This window comes from Sander vitreus, chromosome 12 (assembly GCF_031162955.1).
Source record: "Sander vitreus isolate 19-12246 chromosome 12, sanVit1, whole genome shotgun sequence".
Lineage (NCBI taxonomy): Eukaryota > Metazoa > Chordata > Actinopteri > Perciformes > Percidae > Sander > Sander vitreus.
Genome location: NC_135866.1, coordinates 16,708,464 through 16,726,965, shown reverse-complemented (window position 1 = coordinate 16,726,965; position 18,502 = coordinate 16,708,464). Strand labels below are relative to the sequence as shown.

General features: G+C 39.3%; 1 protein-coding gene across 1 annotated transcript; it reads right to left on the bottom strand.

The window, feature by feature from the left end:
* Window positions 1–892: 892 nt before the first annotated feature.
* cacnb2b (calcium channel, voltage-dependent, beta 2b) lies at window positions 893–16,820 on the bottom strand. The gene is made up of 16 exons (XM_078264331.1): window positions 16,776–16,820; window positions 16,302–16,738; window positions 15,746–15,995; window positions 11,909–11,974; window positions 8,127–8,249; window positions 7,820–7,959; window positions 6,659–6,720; window positions 6,538–6,563; window positions 6,107–6,187; window positions 5,864–5,922; window positions 5,648–5,757; window positions 4,734–4,742; window positions 3,755–3,906; window positions 3,494–3,589; window positions 2,513–2,686; window positions 893–1,618 (listed from the first exon to the last, which is right to left on the bottom strand). Exons 1-16 carry the CDS (start codon window positions 16,818–16,820, stop codon window positions 893–895), a joined length of 2,556 nt encoding a protein of 851 aa, XP_078120457.1.
* Between the last annotated feature and the right edge of the window lie 1,682 nt (window positions 16,821–18,502).

Sequence of the window (18,502 nt, the reverse complement as noted above, 5' to 3'; positions counted from 1 at the left end):
ATGATCATGAGGTTGAATCAACACCACTCTTAAACAGTTTAAATAAAAATTTTTGGGGGGGGGGCTTTTCCCTTTATTGTGTAGAGACAGTGGATAAACATGAAAGGGGGAGAGACATGGGGGATGACACACAGCAAAGGGCAGCAGGTCGGATTCAAACCCGCGGCGCTGCAGGACTCAGCCAACATAGGGCAAACACTCTTACTGGGTAAGCTAGAGGCCACCAACATTGTTGCAGGACTGTTGTATTATGCTGCATTCTTTAGCTAGGTGTCCCTAATAAACCAGCATCTCAGTGTAATTGAAAGGTTATCACAATAAAACAAACCAGAGATAACAATAAAAGTAATTTCATTGATAAATGATTATGTTTTAGGAACCTTGCTGTGTTGTTTGTTCAATAACATCTATGTATGTATGTCTGTATGTTTGTAATGGTAATAGCAGCAGCATGGGGGTTGGCCCAAGCTAAATTTTCCACATTGTGGAACAATAACGTTTATCTTATCTTATTTAACTAAGGTTATCACAATAAAATAAACCAGAGATAACAGAAAAGTAATTTAATTGATAAAATGAAATTATTGCAACCTCGACTGTTCTTGGCTTCTGTACATTTTGCGTGACCAATGCAAAATCAAAAACACATGCTGCATGAGCACAACGTTGCAATAATCTTGTCTAATGTAATAAGGAAAATAAGAACTAATACGAAAAAAAAACAGAAAAACAAAGAAGGATAGTGTGTGTGAGTGGCAGAGCATACAAAAAAAGTCAAACAACATGAGGAGTAACATTTCTACAAAGATGACACACTCTGTCCTGTCCATTAGTGCATTATAACTTGAGCAGCATAAAACCATGCACCAACCCACAGAAGAAACAACAGTCACTAGTGTATATAGGAATCCCTGTGCAATTGTCGTGCATCTCTGTTTCTATCTCTACCTCGATCTCTCTCTCTGTCCCTATCTCTGTCTCTTTCCCTGTCCTTGTGTCTTTCTCTGTCCCTGTCCCTGTCTCTGTCTCTGTCCCTGTCTCTGCCGTGGTAGTTGTGATGATTGTGTGCAGGGTAGTGACCTGTTTGGTGTGTCCGTGGTGGAATATGCTGGTGATGTCTGTGCTGACGGTTGCGTTCATTGTGCTCCTGCTCATAGTCTTCCTTAACGTGTAACTGGCTGTTCCCACGGTGATGCTGTTGTTGTTGGTGGTGGTGATGGTGGTGGTTGCTGTTATGATGGTGGTGGTTATGGCCTCGGTGGTTATAGCGCTTCTCCTCCTCGTCCTCCTCCACCACATCCTCCACCTCCTCCTCCCTCTCCTCAGGCAGGCGCCTGCGGGGAAGCCTCTGGCTATAATCTCTGCTCGACCGTACTTCCATGCCACCGGATGTTTGGTTGTGCTGGCTGTGGCTGTGATGCTCCATCCGGCGGTGGTGATGGTGGTGGGTGTGCTGGGGTCTCTTTGATTCAGGCCTCAGTAGCTGCTCTTCCTCCTCTTTTTGGCCCTCCTCAGCCCTCTGCTCCTGTGCTGGGGCTAAAGGTTGCTCCTGGTCTAAATGGTTCTCTCGGGAACCCTTCCTCTTGGGGGCAGCTGACTTCTTGTTTTTCTGCCCATCCTGGGAAAAGAAAATGCAACGTTATGTCACATACATCCACACGAAGGACACTCATATGTAGACAGCTTGCTCTAACACACACACACACACACACACACACACACACACACACACACACACACACACACACACAAATACTGGGCCCAATCCTATACACTGTATGTCTTCACCTACACACTTGTATTTGTAAGTCCATATGTACAAACACAGCTGCTGTTAGAGAGGCAGCTGGCTCTCAAGTGCCTAAACTGGCAATTACCAGAGGCAATTTGAATATTTTTGGATGATAATGCTCAGTTTTATCATGGGACCTTGGGCCATCATTGCACGGCATTGCTATAGCTGACACAGATTTCATGTGGCATGGTTGAGGGCAGCAGATTTATTTACCTTTACAAAGTCATTCTACTGGTTTTCAGCAAGTTGCTTTATTTCTTAATTTTAAAAATAAAAAATAAGCTATCATATTAAAGCAATAAATTGCCTGCACCTGTCTAACCCTAAACAGAAAACCCATGGTAATCTTTGTTAATCTAATTTTTTTTAGACAATACACAGAATTATTTCACTCACCAGAGTAGACCTATTTCATTTCTTCAACTTTCCAGTGGAGTAGGATGAGGAGAAATGAAATGAAAATGTTAGATGAATACATGGAAACAAATACAGATGCAGCACACTGTGGAATTCCTCTGTCTAGAAAAATAACATTCCTGTTGAGCTCATAATTTACTGTGCAAACAGTTTTTCCACATTCAGCAGACTGCATGTGCAGGTGGGATGAGATGAGATGAGATGAGATGTATGAAATCTTTGCAAATTATATTACATCCTATAACTTTATTGTTAACGTAGTTGTTTCCCATATACAGTATGTGTCTGTGTTACATGTACCGGTATTGCTGAAGGACTGGTGGGCAGTGTATTCTCGGCCAGCTGGGCCAACATTGCGTTGGGAGGCTCCATCTCTGGTGGATGAGTGGCTCTCCAGTAAGACTCCAGATAATCAGCAATGTGCTCACAGGCATCAGTTAGCTGGTTCTCATCTAAGATGACGTCAAACATTTCCTACAGGAAAATGAGAATAAGGACAAGAATACGTAAAAGACCAACAGTAGGAAACAAACAAAGGACTACCCTGTAATCGAGACGATAGTTGAAAGTATAATCTATGACTCCATTGAAAATGTGGCAGAAGAAGTATGCCTGTAATGAGATATTGCGACCAGATTCAGGGAAAGGGAAGTAAGGAAATAAGGTCATCTCAAAAATGTGAAGAGCGACATGAGCATTCAGTGAAGACTTTGAATTTGGCAACAGAAATATATGCTGAATTTGACTATGTAGTCTACAACAACAAGTCTGACAAGTCTCTAAAAAATTCTATTGAATTTTTCATATTTATTTATTCTGTTAGTGGTTTAATCATTTGTGTTTTATTAAATGAAATACTTTAAAAATAAAAAATAAAAAACACAAACATTGTTTTAAAATTGTAGAATATAAATTCCCATCAAGCTGTTTAACCCCCCCAAATTCCAAGAAAAAAAATTATGGGGACATAGTCTGGATCAACAGAAGTACATTTCCAGTATAATTGCCTGACATCCGTTCAGCTCACACGCCGGATGTCCCTCTACTTCTGCTCTCTGTGTGTTGCCATTCTCAAAATCCCTTCGCTTCGGGAAACAACAAACTTCGAGCTAGCAAGCTACATGCTGAAAATGGCAAGTTTTGAAGAAAATTTGGATTGTGCAATGTCGCAGTCCTGCTTGGTTCTTTCGGGGCATGACTGTAAAGATTACAGTATTAGTATTTCTGAACAGTAACTACCACTGCAGCAATATCACACACCGGCCACTAGATGGCACTCACCGTCGGGCATTGGGCGAGCTTGTCTGCGGCCACCATCTGAACATTAAGATGCTTGGTCTGTGATTTCCCTCTAGTCTTGATCAGTCTCGTCAACACCTACAGTGAAGAGATGAGGAGAAAAAAGAACAGAGGAAAAAAGGTTAGGTGGCTGTCTGCATTTTACAGGATCATGTTTGCTTAGTATACACATGCAGTACAAAATATTGAGAGAACTTAGGAACAGTCAGGCCAAAGAAGGTGCAGGTCTCTAGTAAAGCTTACCTTTGGTGAGGAGATCTTGACATAGACAAGGATGGGTGCCAGGGAGGTCTTGGACACCTGGAGCGGGTGATTGATTGTGTCTGCATCTAGAATCACCAGCTGCATGCTGCGGGCGAGCTCAAAGATACGCTCCACCTCCCCTTGGATCTGGGCTGAAAAAGCAAGGAAGAAAAGCATGACTCTGACAACTAAGATCTAGGAAATCCATCAATTGTGCATATTTAATTTCCTTGTTAAAATATAACTTATTAACTTACAGTCTATATGTTCCTGTCACTGACCCATAGCTTTGGATTGTTATTGCACAACTTTACGATAATTTATTTGAAACACCTACATTATGCCACTGTGTGTAATTTTAAGTTATTTCACATGTATTTGCATTGCAAGAGCTGGTAAGTGAAGATTTTTTTTCGTTCTTCTCTATTGTATTTAATCAAGATGAAGAAATGACGATGCAATCTGAAATCTTTTATTTTGAAGGTTAGACCTACCAAACCAGAGGTAAGGTAAGAATTAAATTATCAAGTTATATTTTGAGATTTAAGGTTTATTGTTGAAACAGCAGTTGACAAAAAAAATGATCAATTTACTGCAGTAGCTGAACGAATCACAAGAACTCACATGACGGCTTACAAAACCCTTCAACAGATTAAAAATTGTAAAGGTGACCTATGACAAAACACTTGTGAGACTATGGTTATAAAATAAAGGATGTATGGGAGGAGTAATTCAAAGATTGTCCACTAGAGGGAGAACAGGAAAGCATGGCACATTTCAGCCCTTTAAGAAGGGTTGAATTACATCTTACACATCTCAGTTAGTTAGCTTACTAAAACAAATAGACAGCAGAGAAAACATTGGTGTATGTTTACACAGTAACAGTGTCAGAACAGTGGCTGTTGGTGCTGATGAGGTAATGAAAGGAAGGTGGACATTCAAACAGACATGGACTACCAGTGCTTTCAGTCATACATACCGGCAGCATCTGGGATGAGAGAGCAATGAGGAAGAGAAGAGTAGAGAAAACCAAGTAAATCTTATCCCCCTTCTGTCTGATACCCATTCTTTATTTTTGTAACCAAAGTGGGGACTTAACCTATCCTACTGCACAATGTCACTGGGGCAAAGACAGTGAATGCCCAGTAAATATCAACTACAATTATTACCATACAAGCTTTACTGACACAATCCAACAACCTACTTATGTCTCAGATGTCAACCTGTTTTCCAACTTACACTTAAATGAATATTTCTAACTTATTTCCTTTCTTGCCAGAATAAGATTAAAAGGTCGATGCCACACTCATATGTGTACGTTGATTATGAAGCTGCAGCTAGCAGCTAATTATCTTAGCATTAAGAATTGAAATGGGGGGGAAACAGCTAGCTCATCTAACACTCGGCAAGAAAGCAAATAAGTGTATCTACCAAAACGTAGAACTATTCCTATTATTATCTTCATTGTGGTGCATACAGTGATCTCTGGCATTATTATTCCGTTGAGTAAAGGATCATCATATGCAGTATACAGTATATACAAAACATCTTGTGAATCCAAACTGCAGTGTTTTAATGAGATAAAGAAAAAGGGAAAGTATGACACATTCATTTTAGACTTAGGTGAGATAGTATTGGTTGCTTGTTTTAACCTAATTAGGGTTGCAAATGGGTGAGGTTTGCCACCAGGGACAACACGAGTGCCAGAAAGCTGAGACAATTACAAAAAGTTATTTTAGAAGTCAATTTAGTGTACTTTTCTGTTACTGATACTCTGTGAATTGTACTGATGAGTTAAACCCCAACCGTCCTGCTTCTAAAACAGATAAAAGTGGTGCCAAAGAAAATTTGTCACGACTACTGGCTCCATGTTGCGATGATAAAGCTGTGTACCTAAATTGGAGCGGGTATTCGACCGGTCCATTAAGGCCTTTTTGCCAGGGTTGTTGAGGATGGACCGTTTAGCCAGAGAGATGTCTGCTGTTACCCGTGTAATAGTAATTCTGGAGAGGACACAGAGAAGCAGGGATTGTTACACAGTTGTGATTTGCATTATGTTTTATTTCCTCATAAAAAGGTGTGGCACTAAAGAATTAAATCAGAACTTACCTGCCTTCAAATCGATGTTTTAAATAGTCAAATAGTGCTTTTTGCATCATATCTGTAACCTGGAATCACAAAAGAAACATGGATTTTAAATAAAATTTCCCTCTATTCAAGCTCAATACAAAACATCAATATGTATTTGAAATACTAGATTAGCTGTCTCAGCTTTACAGCATCTTAGGCCCTTCACAAGACAAAGGCAACTTATTAAGAGATAACATTAACGAGTGCGTGAGGCAGACTTACCTCTAAACCCTTTAGTGATGGTCCCATTAGAACCACAGGACGCATTGTAGGCACTACATCATACATAGCCACCTGCTCCCCCTATAGCCACAAAGAAGTTACGCAAGTTTAAGTCACTGTACAAGTTGCTGCTGATGCAACATGCAGGGCAAACATAAGATAAGATAAAACTTTATTCATCCCAAGGGAAATTGCTATTCATAAGTTGCAGAACAAACAAAAGAGTGCAAATATACAAAAGACTAAGATAACATAAAAGTAGATGGAAAAACAAAGTGAACATGGATGGAATGTGAGTGTTTGTTCTCGCCCTAATGTTCTATAAAGCTCTTTATAATAAAAGAAAAGGTCTACCAAAGGTTTCCAGATACTGATGTAAAATAATGGGTTAAAACAGATGTCAGCAGAACAACAAACATTGGGTCACTTACCGGTTTCTTTTTCACCTGCTGATTGGCTGTTTATGCAGAAGGATAAAAAAGGTATCTAATGTTAACTCAATCACCAAAAATAAAACAACAAAATCATCTTTAATTGACCACACACACTGACCTTGTGATGGAGGAGTATATTTCTTTGAGTTCAAATCTTGAGCTACTTGAGACGCTGCTTTGCTGGAATGAGAGAAAAGTCCTGAATTAGGTCAGATCTTTTCACTAAAGACAAAGACAAACAGCCTTCTTCTTTAGGGTCAAAATCTTAATGTTTCACTCATGGTGAAAAAAGAGCACCATGTACTGTATCTATGAAATAAAAGAATGTGTGCTTAAAGACTGTATATCTACTTTTATAAGACACAGCTATATAAAGCTTAGAGGGTAAATCCCTTGAAGTGATGATTCAGCACACACAGTTGCCACCGAAGCCAAATTTCCAAGATCCTCTATGTGAGTTTCTTTCAGCCTAACTAGGTAAAGTCCAAATCTTTCAGTCTGTAGTGGATCGTCCTGCCTGCCAGGCTGATTAGAGTAAAAGCAACCTGCTAACTGAACAAAAGGTAAACATTCCTGATTCTCAAACTAGTTTTTTTGTTTCTTTGAAAGTGGACTTTATAGCATGTTGAAATAAATCGAAACCAATGGCTGTCTGATAGCTATGGAAAATGTTTAAAATCTTTAAAAAAATGTTAGCCCCAAAAAGCCGCAGTATCACTGTGTGACAGCTGGTTTGCAGTATTTGATTAATTACAAATTTGCTCAGGAGTATGTTCCACTGAAATGATAAGGGTCTATGGATAGAGGGTGTTGTATGCTGTACAGATTGTGAAGGCCCTTGACATAAATTGGTTATTTTTGGCCATATAGATAAATCTGACTTGACTTGACCTCAACTCACCCCTAAGTGTGTACATTGTATTTGTTTGGTTCATTTTTGCTCACTAATGCATAGAGAGTGCGAGAAAGGAGGGTCAGTTGGGGCCCTCAGCTAATTTTTGCCACAGTGCAGTGGTTTGCAGTTTGATCCAGCCACGCTTGCTTTCCTTCTATCTAAAAAACAATTCCTGGTGTGACCTTTTCCCAATGAAAGCACTGTTTTACTCAACATATAGTTGACAAATCTGTGGATGTTTTTGCCATATAATCCTCTGTATGTGACTTTGTAGTGATATTTGTGTTTGTATGTGTGCTGGACCAATAAAGATTATTATTAGGCTGTAGGATTACGAATGAATCTTGTATTGAAACTTTTGGAAAGTGGAAATGCTGTACATACTTGGCTAAGGCCTTGGCAGCTTTTCTCGCCTGGACTTCTCTTTTGATGAGAATGGTTTCCAGATTGACTGGACTAGGGATGAAGCCGACCACACCATCCTCTTTCACTGGCCGTCCAATCCACCACTCATTGTTAAATTTCTGGTAATTAGAAGAAAAAAAAAAGGGGTGAATTTAAGGCCTGGCTCATATTTATTTCTTACTCTGATGATGCTTATAAGTCTATTCAACACCTGCATTATTGCATTTTATGTCATTGTTACCTCACACATGTATGTGACAGTGTGATCAGTGTGTTTGTTTCAAACCTCTTTGACATGGAGGAAGTCTCTGGCCTCAAAGGTGACGGCCTGGCCTGGTACGGGAACGTTGTCATCGTCTGCTGGCGTATATGAGAAGTTGCAACGTACTGCGAATGCCACAGGCTTGTACTGGGGACACAGGACAGGTGTTCTTAACAGAATGTAATTACTAATGGATGTCACAGTTCTCTTTAATTCCCAGATTTTACCCACATACACATTTTTACACAAAAAAATCATTCATATTTTACTCAATTTAATATTATATATAACACATTATAATAAATCTACATCAACCAGGAACAACTAATGTTGTATTGGAGGAGTGGAACTAATGTGAAATGAAGCCATCTGCACACAGAAACATTAAATACTGTAATCTGCCCAAAAGTGCTTTTGAAGCATCGGTGTATTTGTTAACGAGAGAATAAATGTTTTTTGTATAGTTCAGTTTGTATTAAGCTGTAAATATTCTTTTTAAACATCATGATACCAGCATAATTATGGTGTGCATGCCGGAGAGCATGCCATTGTACCTGCCTGTATGCATGCTGTGTGTATGTGTGTGTGGCATGTCTTGATTTGGGTCGTTTTCCCTACTGCCCAAACAGCTCTGCATTTAAATATTAATAACTTGTAAATTGTAGCATTTGACCTTACAGTACTTATGTAAAGGAAATTAATAAATAATGCAAAACAGTTAAAGTAGGATGTATTTGGAAAAGATAGCGAAATGTGTTGCAGATATACAGAACCCAGCTGGTATCATTTTTCCACAGAAATTAATTAATTGTGCTCTGGAATTAATTTGTGCCCAAAATTACAAATTAATTTGGACACACAAAGTAACAAAATATATCAGAAATAATATAATTACCACACGTAAGGATATTAAAGATAACACAACATTGAAAATTCAAGTATTGCTACATATACATATCTAAACTTACAAAATCAATACAAAACTACATGAAATCCCAGCAGCATATTTAAATTGCATTGTCTATGCCCTGACAATTTAATCAACCTGCTGCTAAAACTCAATATCAAGTTACTGAAACAGTAAAAACAGTATGAACTGAAGTTACAGGTTAATGTGGCTACTCTATAGTCAGTTAAGTAGGAGTGTTAGCAGCAGGAAGAGCATGCTGTGTTTTGGTACAAATACGGGATTCATTCCACCACATTAATATCATTAGGTTATCACATTCATTACATTTGGTTGTCCCTTCGAGTTGTGTAACTAAATTGAACATTGTGTCAGCAACACTGGTCAGCTTTGGCTCAAGTGCATGTATCCATCTGTGCAGCCTAATGCAGTGCAAAATGAACATGGTGACGGTTGTCAGAGCATAGCAAATCTAATCTAAATGAGCCAGAGATATGTGGATATACAGGAATTAGTCTGTTTGCCTGTTGAACAATATAGTGTCCCTTAAACGTATGTTAAAATTACAAATTGTTTTACATTATGCTCTATTTTCTTTAATTATTTATCTAAATGCATTTTAATTATATACATGTATTTAAAAATTCACTCTAAAATACTTTGCTGTTTTTAAATGTCTTCTATCAAACTGATTTAACTCGAGAATACCATTCCTCTTGCATCTTTCACTTTAGCTGCTTCAGTTTCAGAGTCCTGGTATTGTGTATGCTGGCTCACTGACACATGTCATGGCTTACTGGGACACTTAAACAGAACAGAGCCATCCTTAATGATATTACCTGTTCCTTTCCCACTATGACAAATGCAAAATGCCTGCTGTAAAAAAAAAGACCCATGCATTTGTTTCACAGAAGCTACAGTATGCTTCCTTCTGATTTAATGCCTATTGGAGGTGTAATCCTATCAGAGTCAAATGTCAGTAGCCACAGAGATCAAGCTGCTAATTATTCCACTTTGGGAAAAATGAGGCTGTGGGAGAGGTTGTGGGGACAGCAGGAGACAGGTCGAGTGTGTTTTCTGCCTTAATTACAAAGCGCCAGTGGGGGCACATTAAATCTGTGGGGGAGGATTTAATTCACTATTCAATGGGACGTGTATCAGCAGGCGCTGAGCGATAAGAGTTTGATATAAGAGAGAGTTTCATAAAAAACTGTAGAAAACCTCACCTTCTGTAATTGGCCTATGTAGGCCACTCTAAACAGTGATTGCCAGTGCAGGGAGAATTCTGGCAACAAGTTTTATTTAACAGGTTGAAATGGTTCAACTTGACTTGGTTTGAGATTGCTTTTAAATTTTGGCACAATTGGGATTTTCTTTTCTAAAATGCACTCCACAGATAGTTTCTCAGATACAGTTTGTGTTCTTGTACTGCACATGATATACCAGTATTACATATAGTGGCTTTGAGAGCACAACGTATTGTTACACAAGCAAACAGGCTGACCATTTCTCAAATCGACGCCTTGACATTATCATCCATTTTAAACAGTAAATTGCCATCTGTGTGAAAGGAGCCAGAGTTTGAGTTTCTCTCTCTATAATGTTTTTTCATTCTTGGCAGAACTTTTCATGTGAACTACAGGGAGAGACTGTCTGAAAATGTGCTCCATTATCCAGCAAATCTATTCCTTAATTGGCTTGTTTCTTAATTTATGTGCAGTGTTTTTCTATTCATAAATGCAACCTACGTAATGTCATAGTGGTGAATATCTTTTCTTTATCGTCATCAGACTATATACTCAAGGATTTAACACACACATCAGTGATCGACTGGAAAACCTAGCAGGTAAATTCTGGATACACTTGATGTTAAAGGATACATAAATTACATTTAAGTCACAGCCCAAGTGGTTTTACTCAGTTTGTTGATTTATTTAAATTAATTAGTGTGCATTCTTGTGCGGATTACTTGACTATTTGTTCATGGGGATTCCATTTCACAAACTGAAAGAGCTCAACAAGGCATGTACTGTAGGTGTACTGTACTGTATGAGGCACAACGGATCAGAAACAATTAAATAAATGTTTGCATCACCCTCTCCTTTAGTTTCTGTCATTTCATACTGTACTGGTTCCTAACCTGGGGGCCAGGACCCCCAAGTGGTTTCAAGATGATTAATGGGATAGGAAAGAAGAGGGGAAAACATTTCTGCTGCACAAAATAATTTGTCATTCACGTTCATTTTTCATATTTCTCGAATCTTTGTTTTTTTTCTCATGAAATGCCCTTCAGACGTTCATACCTTTCATGAAGCAATCTGGTTGCTATCTTGTAAATAAATGAGAAAATAATCATAATCAATCAATCAATACTTTAAGAAGTCTACTTATATAGCCTTGAATTGTATGTGGATAAATGATAAAGTAGAAATATTTGTGCTCGAACACATAGTAGTAAAATGAGATTAAGTGCTTTCCCTTACCTCAAAGCACACTGGATTACAGATTATTGTCCTCGTATATCATTATAGCTGTTAATGCAAAAACATTTTGAATGTTGTTGCATTAGACTCAGGTTTCTTTCAGTGGAAATATATTATATTGCTATAAAAGCAGTCGGCTGAAGACAAGGTCAGAATTAATTTGAACTGAATCAGTAATAATTAATATCCTTCATTATTATCCTTTTCCAGACATCGAACACAAAGGGATGGCAAGGATGAAGACTTCAATGACTCATTTCAGTAGCAGAATATTGCTCCGCTAATCTGATGTCCTGATGTCTGTGTTTACTGTCTGTGATGTAATAATTTCCCTGAGAGCAGCCACTCTGAAAAATGTGTCTGTGAGGGCCGCGGTGGGTCGGGTTGTGATGGTACCAAGAACAGTGAAAAAGTACCTTGGCCTTCTCCAACTGCACCTGGGCGTTTCTTTCCTCGACGACGTCCGAGTCCTGACGTTCTCCCTGCACGAGAGGGAGAGTAATGATGATTAGTTGATCATCTGCATTGATTCGATCATTGTGCATTGCCCTGTGTTATAGACTTTTTGAAGATGTGGAAAATTCCTTTTTGTTTATAAAGTAAGAAAAGAATGAGAGACAGAAAGATGGAGTACACAAAGAAATTGTAAGTATTGCGTATAAATCACTTAAACACATCAGTCTTACAGATAAAATGTGTCGTGTGATTGATTCAAGTTGCGGTTGGAAACACTTAATTGTATTGATAATGTATTTATTTGGCCTCATTGGGATTAAAGAGAGGCAGTGATAACAATGAGTTACAGACTAATTATATACAGATGACACAAAATACGTTTAAACAAAATAAAATCGTAAAATAAAATAACTAATGGAAATGATGTAGACGACCAAAGTTTCTTCAAGACAAACTGATCAATATCGATAAATGATGATGATGATGACTATTTTTTCTGATCTATAAAAACACTAGTCTGGCTAAACGGATGCACATTGTTGGGATGTAGCCTGACATGATGTTCCTCCCCACTCGCTATCTCCGCTATCGGGGTTTAGCGCCACCCAGAACAGTTGTGATTGGTTTAAAGAAATCCTAACAAGCCAGAGCGTTGTTTCCCCCCTATCCCTTAATAAAAAGGTGTTGTAGCCAGATCTTACTATGGTCTGGCAATGCAAGACTATAAAAACACTAAATTAAGACTAACACATTGAGATTCAAATTTATCCCCAAACATCAGAGGCCAGACGGGAAATTTGATTTTGTAACACCATAAAGTTGGGGGACTTGCAAGAGACAGAACAATGGTTGATTAGTCACTAGTGTCAGTCACACTCCAAAAACACGTGAGCCTACGCCTCCTATAAAGCATCCTACGTTAGACCTTCCCTGACTGGTGAATGCTAGCATCTTTCAAACTCAGTACAGTACTAATGCAGACCAAAAGAGTCACTTGATTACATTTTCTCAGACTTGTCTAAGCTCCTCCTGGGCCACAGAAAGCATTACTACTGTTACTACGGTTACTCTTACAGACTAAGCAGTACTACACAGTGACTACAAAAACAGAACATTGGAGTGCCCCTTTTAATTCACAATTGAGGGATTCTGATGGTGACGTGTAAGTAGCCATGTGAGGAGCTATGATGGTGGATGTTTATAGCTTAAGTCTCTGCTTTATTACTACCCTCATATTAAAGGTCTTCACAGGTGTATGTTATAAAATGACAGTTAGCCTTTTGGAATTTCATTTACAGATGTTAAATTGGCTAGAGAATAGTTTTTTATATATTGCCCAGTTGGCTACGGAACAATTATTTCTATAAATCAGTCTTTGAAGCATATAAAGTTTAAACAAATTCTTTTATTGAAATAAAACTTATGACTTTACACTCGCTTTTAGAATTGTCTTGTTCATTGATAGAGCATCATGCTGCTGCGGGCACCGTTGCTCTCTATTATGGCCTTTTTTTGAGTATTTTGTATCGTGTCTAATATCCTCCGTTCTAAATGGATCAGGTCTCTATTTCACAAAAACAATAATTTATGCACATATGGTAACATTTCGGACCTGGGAAGACCTCGAAACTCATGCCCATTAAACTGTAGGATGCAAACACTGATTGAACGCTTCACTGTTAAGCTTTTGACCTAACAACATTTCCAAGACATGCCTTTTCATTTACTGTTCCCTTCTCCCCAGAACCCTCTTGTCTTTAATTGTCAGGAAGTGTTGCAGCAGATCCCTCCTGTGATGCTCAGGTTTATGTGCCATGTGTCCCAGCGATTAGATTGTCCCCCCCAAGGACATGGTAATTACGGTCTCTGTGTCATAGCCAGGAGGTGGCACAACCCTCTGCGTCAATCTGGCACTCAAAATACCCACTTGCATCCCAAAGTCACAAATCAGCTGCCTGGTTGACACTCTGCTCAGTCTGGTGCATTTTAGTCTATATCCTTGACGCTACACTTCCGGGATTGCTCCGGTGCAGCAGAAAATTCCATGCATGTATTTTCCGTTTCCTTCCGCCTTCTTTGTGTTGGAATTTTAAATTCTGTGGATTAATGAGGACTATTGTTGACTGCTCCTCAAATCTCTGCAGGGCAAATTGAGACAGCTAGCTAGACTATCTGTCCAATCTGAGTTTTCTCTCGCACAACTATTTTGCAGCGGCTCTGTGCTGAGTTTAGCACCGCACATAACGATTCTGATTGGTTTAAAGAAATGCCAATAAACCAGAGCATGTTTTTCCCCCATCCCCGAATGCTATGTGGAGTAGCCAGACCCTCCTTCAGCGAAGGAGCAATTATGTGTCCTACAAAACTTCTCTGGAAAAGCAAATTATTAGAATATGAAAGCATTTAGTAGGAGACAAGGTTACCCTATTTTATGTTAATTAAAGAGAGCAATAAGAATACACAGGGTGAGTATGAATGTCAGTTCTGACTGTGTTCACTGCTCAAACCTTATGCTCAACCAGCAGAGAACAACTTCCCTTTGGCTCTTCTTTACCCCGACACCCACTCCTACTCTCTACGATATTCCAAGTGAGTGCACACTGCGCTGCCTGACACTTTGACGATGACAGATTATACAGCATGTCATTACTATATGCCAATAGTTATGATGGACCTATCTTCAAGTCCAAAAGACTCAGCTTTAATAGCGTGTATTATGAAATTACTGTAAGTGGGATGACAGAGAGAGAGAGGGAAGTGAGAGAGAAAAAGAGACAGTACCAGTAAAGAGTGGAGTGATACGAGGATATGTGGCAAAAACAAATGACGTAAGTGTTGACAGTGTCAAAATTAATCTGAATTGGCGAGACAAAAAAGACCAGATCTGTCCAAAATAGCTCACAATATCAAGCATAACTCAAGTAAGGGCAAAGGGGGTATTCTGATGAAAAAACTGTGTGAAACACAGTGACCAATATCATATTCAAAATGTATTACATTTTCTATTAAAAATACTTATGGCTTAAATTCAGGATCCAGCAAGAACATGTCAAGACAGAGAATTCAACATGATGAGGAGGGGATAAGAGAGGAGGAGGAAGGAAATCTCCCTGGGGCAGAATTATGCCCAGGCATGGCTTTTTGTTTACCCATGGCGGGTGTAGACATCTGTTCGCACAGCACGCCTCTCCTGCAAGCCAATGTCACCCAGCCAACAGTACAAAACGCCCCCGCTGAATTATTAAACAATGTTGAGCTCTACTGCAGGTGACTTAGAAATGTCTGCAACAATAAGGGAATTATATGAATTATTCACTGGCTTTTATTTTTGTCCTGCATTAGTGTTAATTTGAATATCTACCCAAAAAAGGTCACAGATTATATATCCACATCATCCAAATAGGATTCATCTCTTAAACGTGAGCCATCGTGATGGCTCAGCGGTCTAAGGCACCACAGGTTTAGTATGTAAAGTAAATTGGGCTGTCAAACGATTAAATCTTCTTAATCGCGATTAATTGTTGAATTTCAGAATCAGAATCAGAAATACTTTAATAATCCCAGGGGGAAATTATTTTTGTTACCACTCCAGGTAAACAAACAACATATATTATCCAGACTTTTAACATATATAATAAAAACAAATATACAGTAATAATATATAAAATATGAAATGTACAATGTTAATGTGCAAATAGTGCAATAAAAAAGAGAAGTGATTGTCTATGTTTGAGATGAGATTATTACAGAGAGGGGGTGTGTGACTCTCTGATGGAGGCGATGTAAAGTTTAATGACCGCAGGCAGGAAAGATTTCCTGTGGCGCTCTGTGGTGCATCTGGGTGAGAGGAGTCTTCTGCTGAAGGTGCTCCTCTGCTGGGCCAGTGTGTCGTAGAGAGGGTGTGAGACATTATCCAAGATGGACTGAAGCCTGGACAGCATCCTCCTCTCAGCCACGGTCATCAATGTGTCCAGATCCTCCCCCACGACATCACCAGCCCTCCTGATCAGTATGTTCAGTCTGTTGGTGTCTGCAACCTTCATCCCACTGCCCCAGGATGTGACAGCGAAGAAGATAGCACTGGCCACAACAGACTCAGCATCGTCCGACAGATGTTAAAGGACCTCAGCCTCCTGAGGAAGAGTCGACTTTGGCCCTTTTTGTAGACACCCTCGGCGTGTCTAGTCCAGTCCAGCTTATTGTTTAAGTACACCCCCAGGTACTTGTACTCCTCAACAGTGTCCACAGGGACCCCCTGGATGAAAACAGGGGTCCCAGATGATTTTGCCCTCCTCAGATCCACTACGAGCTCTTTCGTTTTTGTCACATTGAGCTGCAGGTGGTTCAGCTCACTCCAAGTTGCCCACAACAGTCCTGTATTCATTCTCATCACCCTTTTCTATGCAGCCAACTATTGCTGAGTCATCAGAAAACTTCTGAAGGTGGCAGGACTCAGTGCAATAGTTGAAGTCCGAGGTGAAGAGGGTGAAGAGGAAGGGAGAGAGGACAGTCCCCTGTGGAGCCCCAGTGTTGCTGACCACCCTGTCAGACACACAGTTCTTTAGGCGTACGTACTGTGGTCCTCCCGTCAGGTAATCAACAATCCAGGACACGATGGGGGCCTCCACCTGCATCGCAGTCATCTTCTCACCCAGTAGAGCCAGACGGATGGTGTTGAAAGCACTGGAGAAGTCAAAGAACATGACTCTCACAGTGCGCGCAGGCTTGTCCAGATGAGTGTAGACTCTGTTCAGCAGATAGATGATGCTGTCCTCAACTCCCAGGCTGGGCTGTGTGGAAGTGTAGTGGATCAGTGAAGGGCCTGACCATAGGCCTTAGCTGCTCCAGGACGAGCCTCTCGAAGGTCTTCATGATGTTGATGAATTTCTATAGTTAATCGCGATTAATCGCATGTTTTATCACATGATTAAAATTCTATTATTTTGCATTTCAGAACTGTTTTATATTAACAATAGAAAGCAATTCTTACCAGTGTATCTTGATTGGGAATCAAATGAATGCAAAAAAAATTACTTATGAACTTGATTTTAAGATTTGTATTTGTTTATTATATATTTAATACATTTGAATCTAGAGTCAATATTAGGGTTGGGTATTGTTTGGTTTGGATACCGGTGCTAAAGCGGTACTTTTAAAATGGTACCGGTACCTTAATGGATACTTTTTAAGAAAGTAAAAAAAAAAAGAAGGGTACCAAACAGTTGGCGACATTAAAGAATGGCTTGTTTATTGCTAAGGCCATATTGTCAAAATTAAATGTTTAATAATAATGTAATCACTATAACAATAAATTATTTCACTAGTAAATAGCTGTTGAATGACAAAAACAACCACCAGATGGGAAAAGGGCATTTAACTTTGAATGCACCACGAGGCTGTAAATTACCAGTTTCATTGTTTGTTGTTTGCTCAATCTGTTTTTTTCTGACAACAGCAGCTGCAGATTGTTACATCCCGGTGTCGGAATCCTCTACAGTGAAATACAGACAAACTTTACATCGTTTAGCGTTAGCTGTCAGCATTGTAACTATGCTACTAGCTAGCGGTAGGCTAACGTTAGCTGCTGTCGAGTATAGTGTTAACTAGCGTCACGTGCAGCAATGTTTCTGTTGCCTGTAACGTCTGTTTCAGAGCATCAGAGAGAAGTGCAGACATATCAGTGGCACCAGAATGAGGCACTGAAATCCGCGTTGCTATTCCTGCAGCAGCAGGATGTGTTACGAGGAAGTACGGCAAAATAGTAGCCTGTTAGGCACGACGCAAAGCCGAGTAAAGTGAAAATAAATTAATAAATGGCGGCATGCAATTAATACGATTAAAAAAATTAACGCATTATGCTTTTCTATGAATTGTTTCAATAATTTTTCAAGCAAAAATGCCAAAATATTCTCTGGTTTCAGCTCCTCAAATGTGTTTCTTTGTGATTTATAAAAGCTATTTTTGAGTTTGAGTTTTGGAATGATGGTGAATACATCACCAGTTAACATGGGTGTTTTTCCACTTTTTTCTGACGTTTTATAGACCAAATCAATCAAGAAAATGGCTGAAAAAAATCATTAGTTGCAACCTGTTACATTTTACAGAGCACTTTGTGATATTAAAAAACAAGGGCTTTGCCATAAATTACTAAACAGTTATAATAATACTATACTGTGCAGTATTTTATATTTATTCATTCTTTTCTTATTTCATGCCATTCTTTAAAAAAAAAAAAAAAATCTAATATGGCTCCTCTAATTTTCTAATTTGGTATTTTATTCAAATTCTCTAGCCCACTTCTTCATTCATTCATTTCTCCATCTCTTCACCAATCCCCCTTGCTTCCTCTCCCCACTGTCCCTCCCAGTTGGAGAGCTATCCTAGCCCATTAACGTGATTACGTGGCTTAGAGGGTGACCAAAGGAAGGTAGAGGACAAGGATGATGGGAGGGTGGGTGGATAAGTGAAGCCACATTCTCTCGTGTGCTACCTGAAGGTGACTCCTTTCCTGCACAAAAGTGTTTACACAGCTCTTTCTGCACACGCCAAAGGAG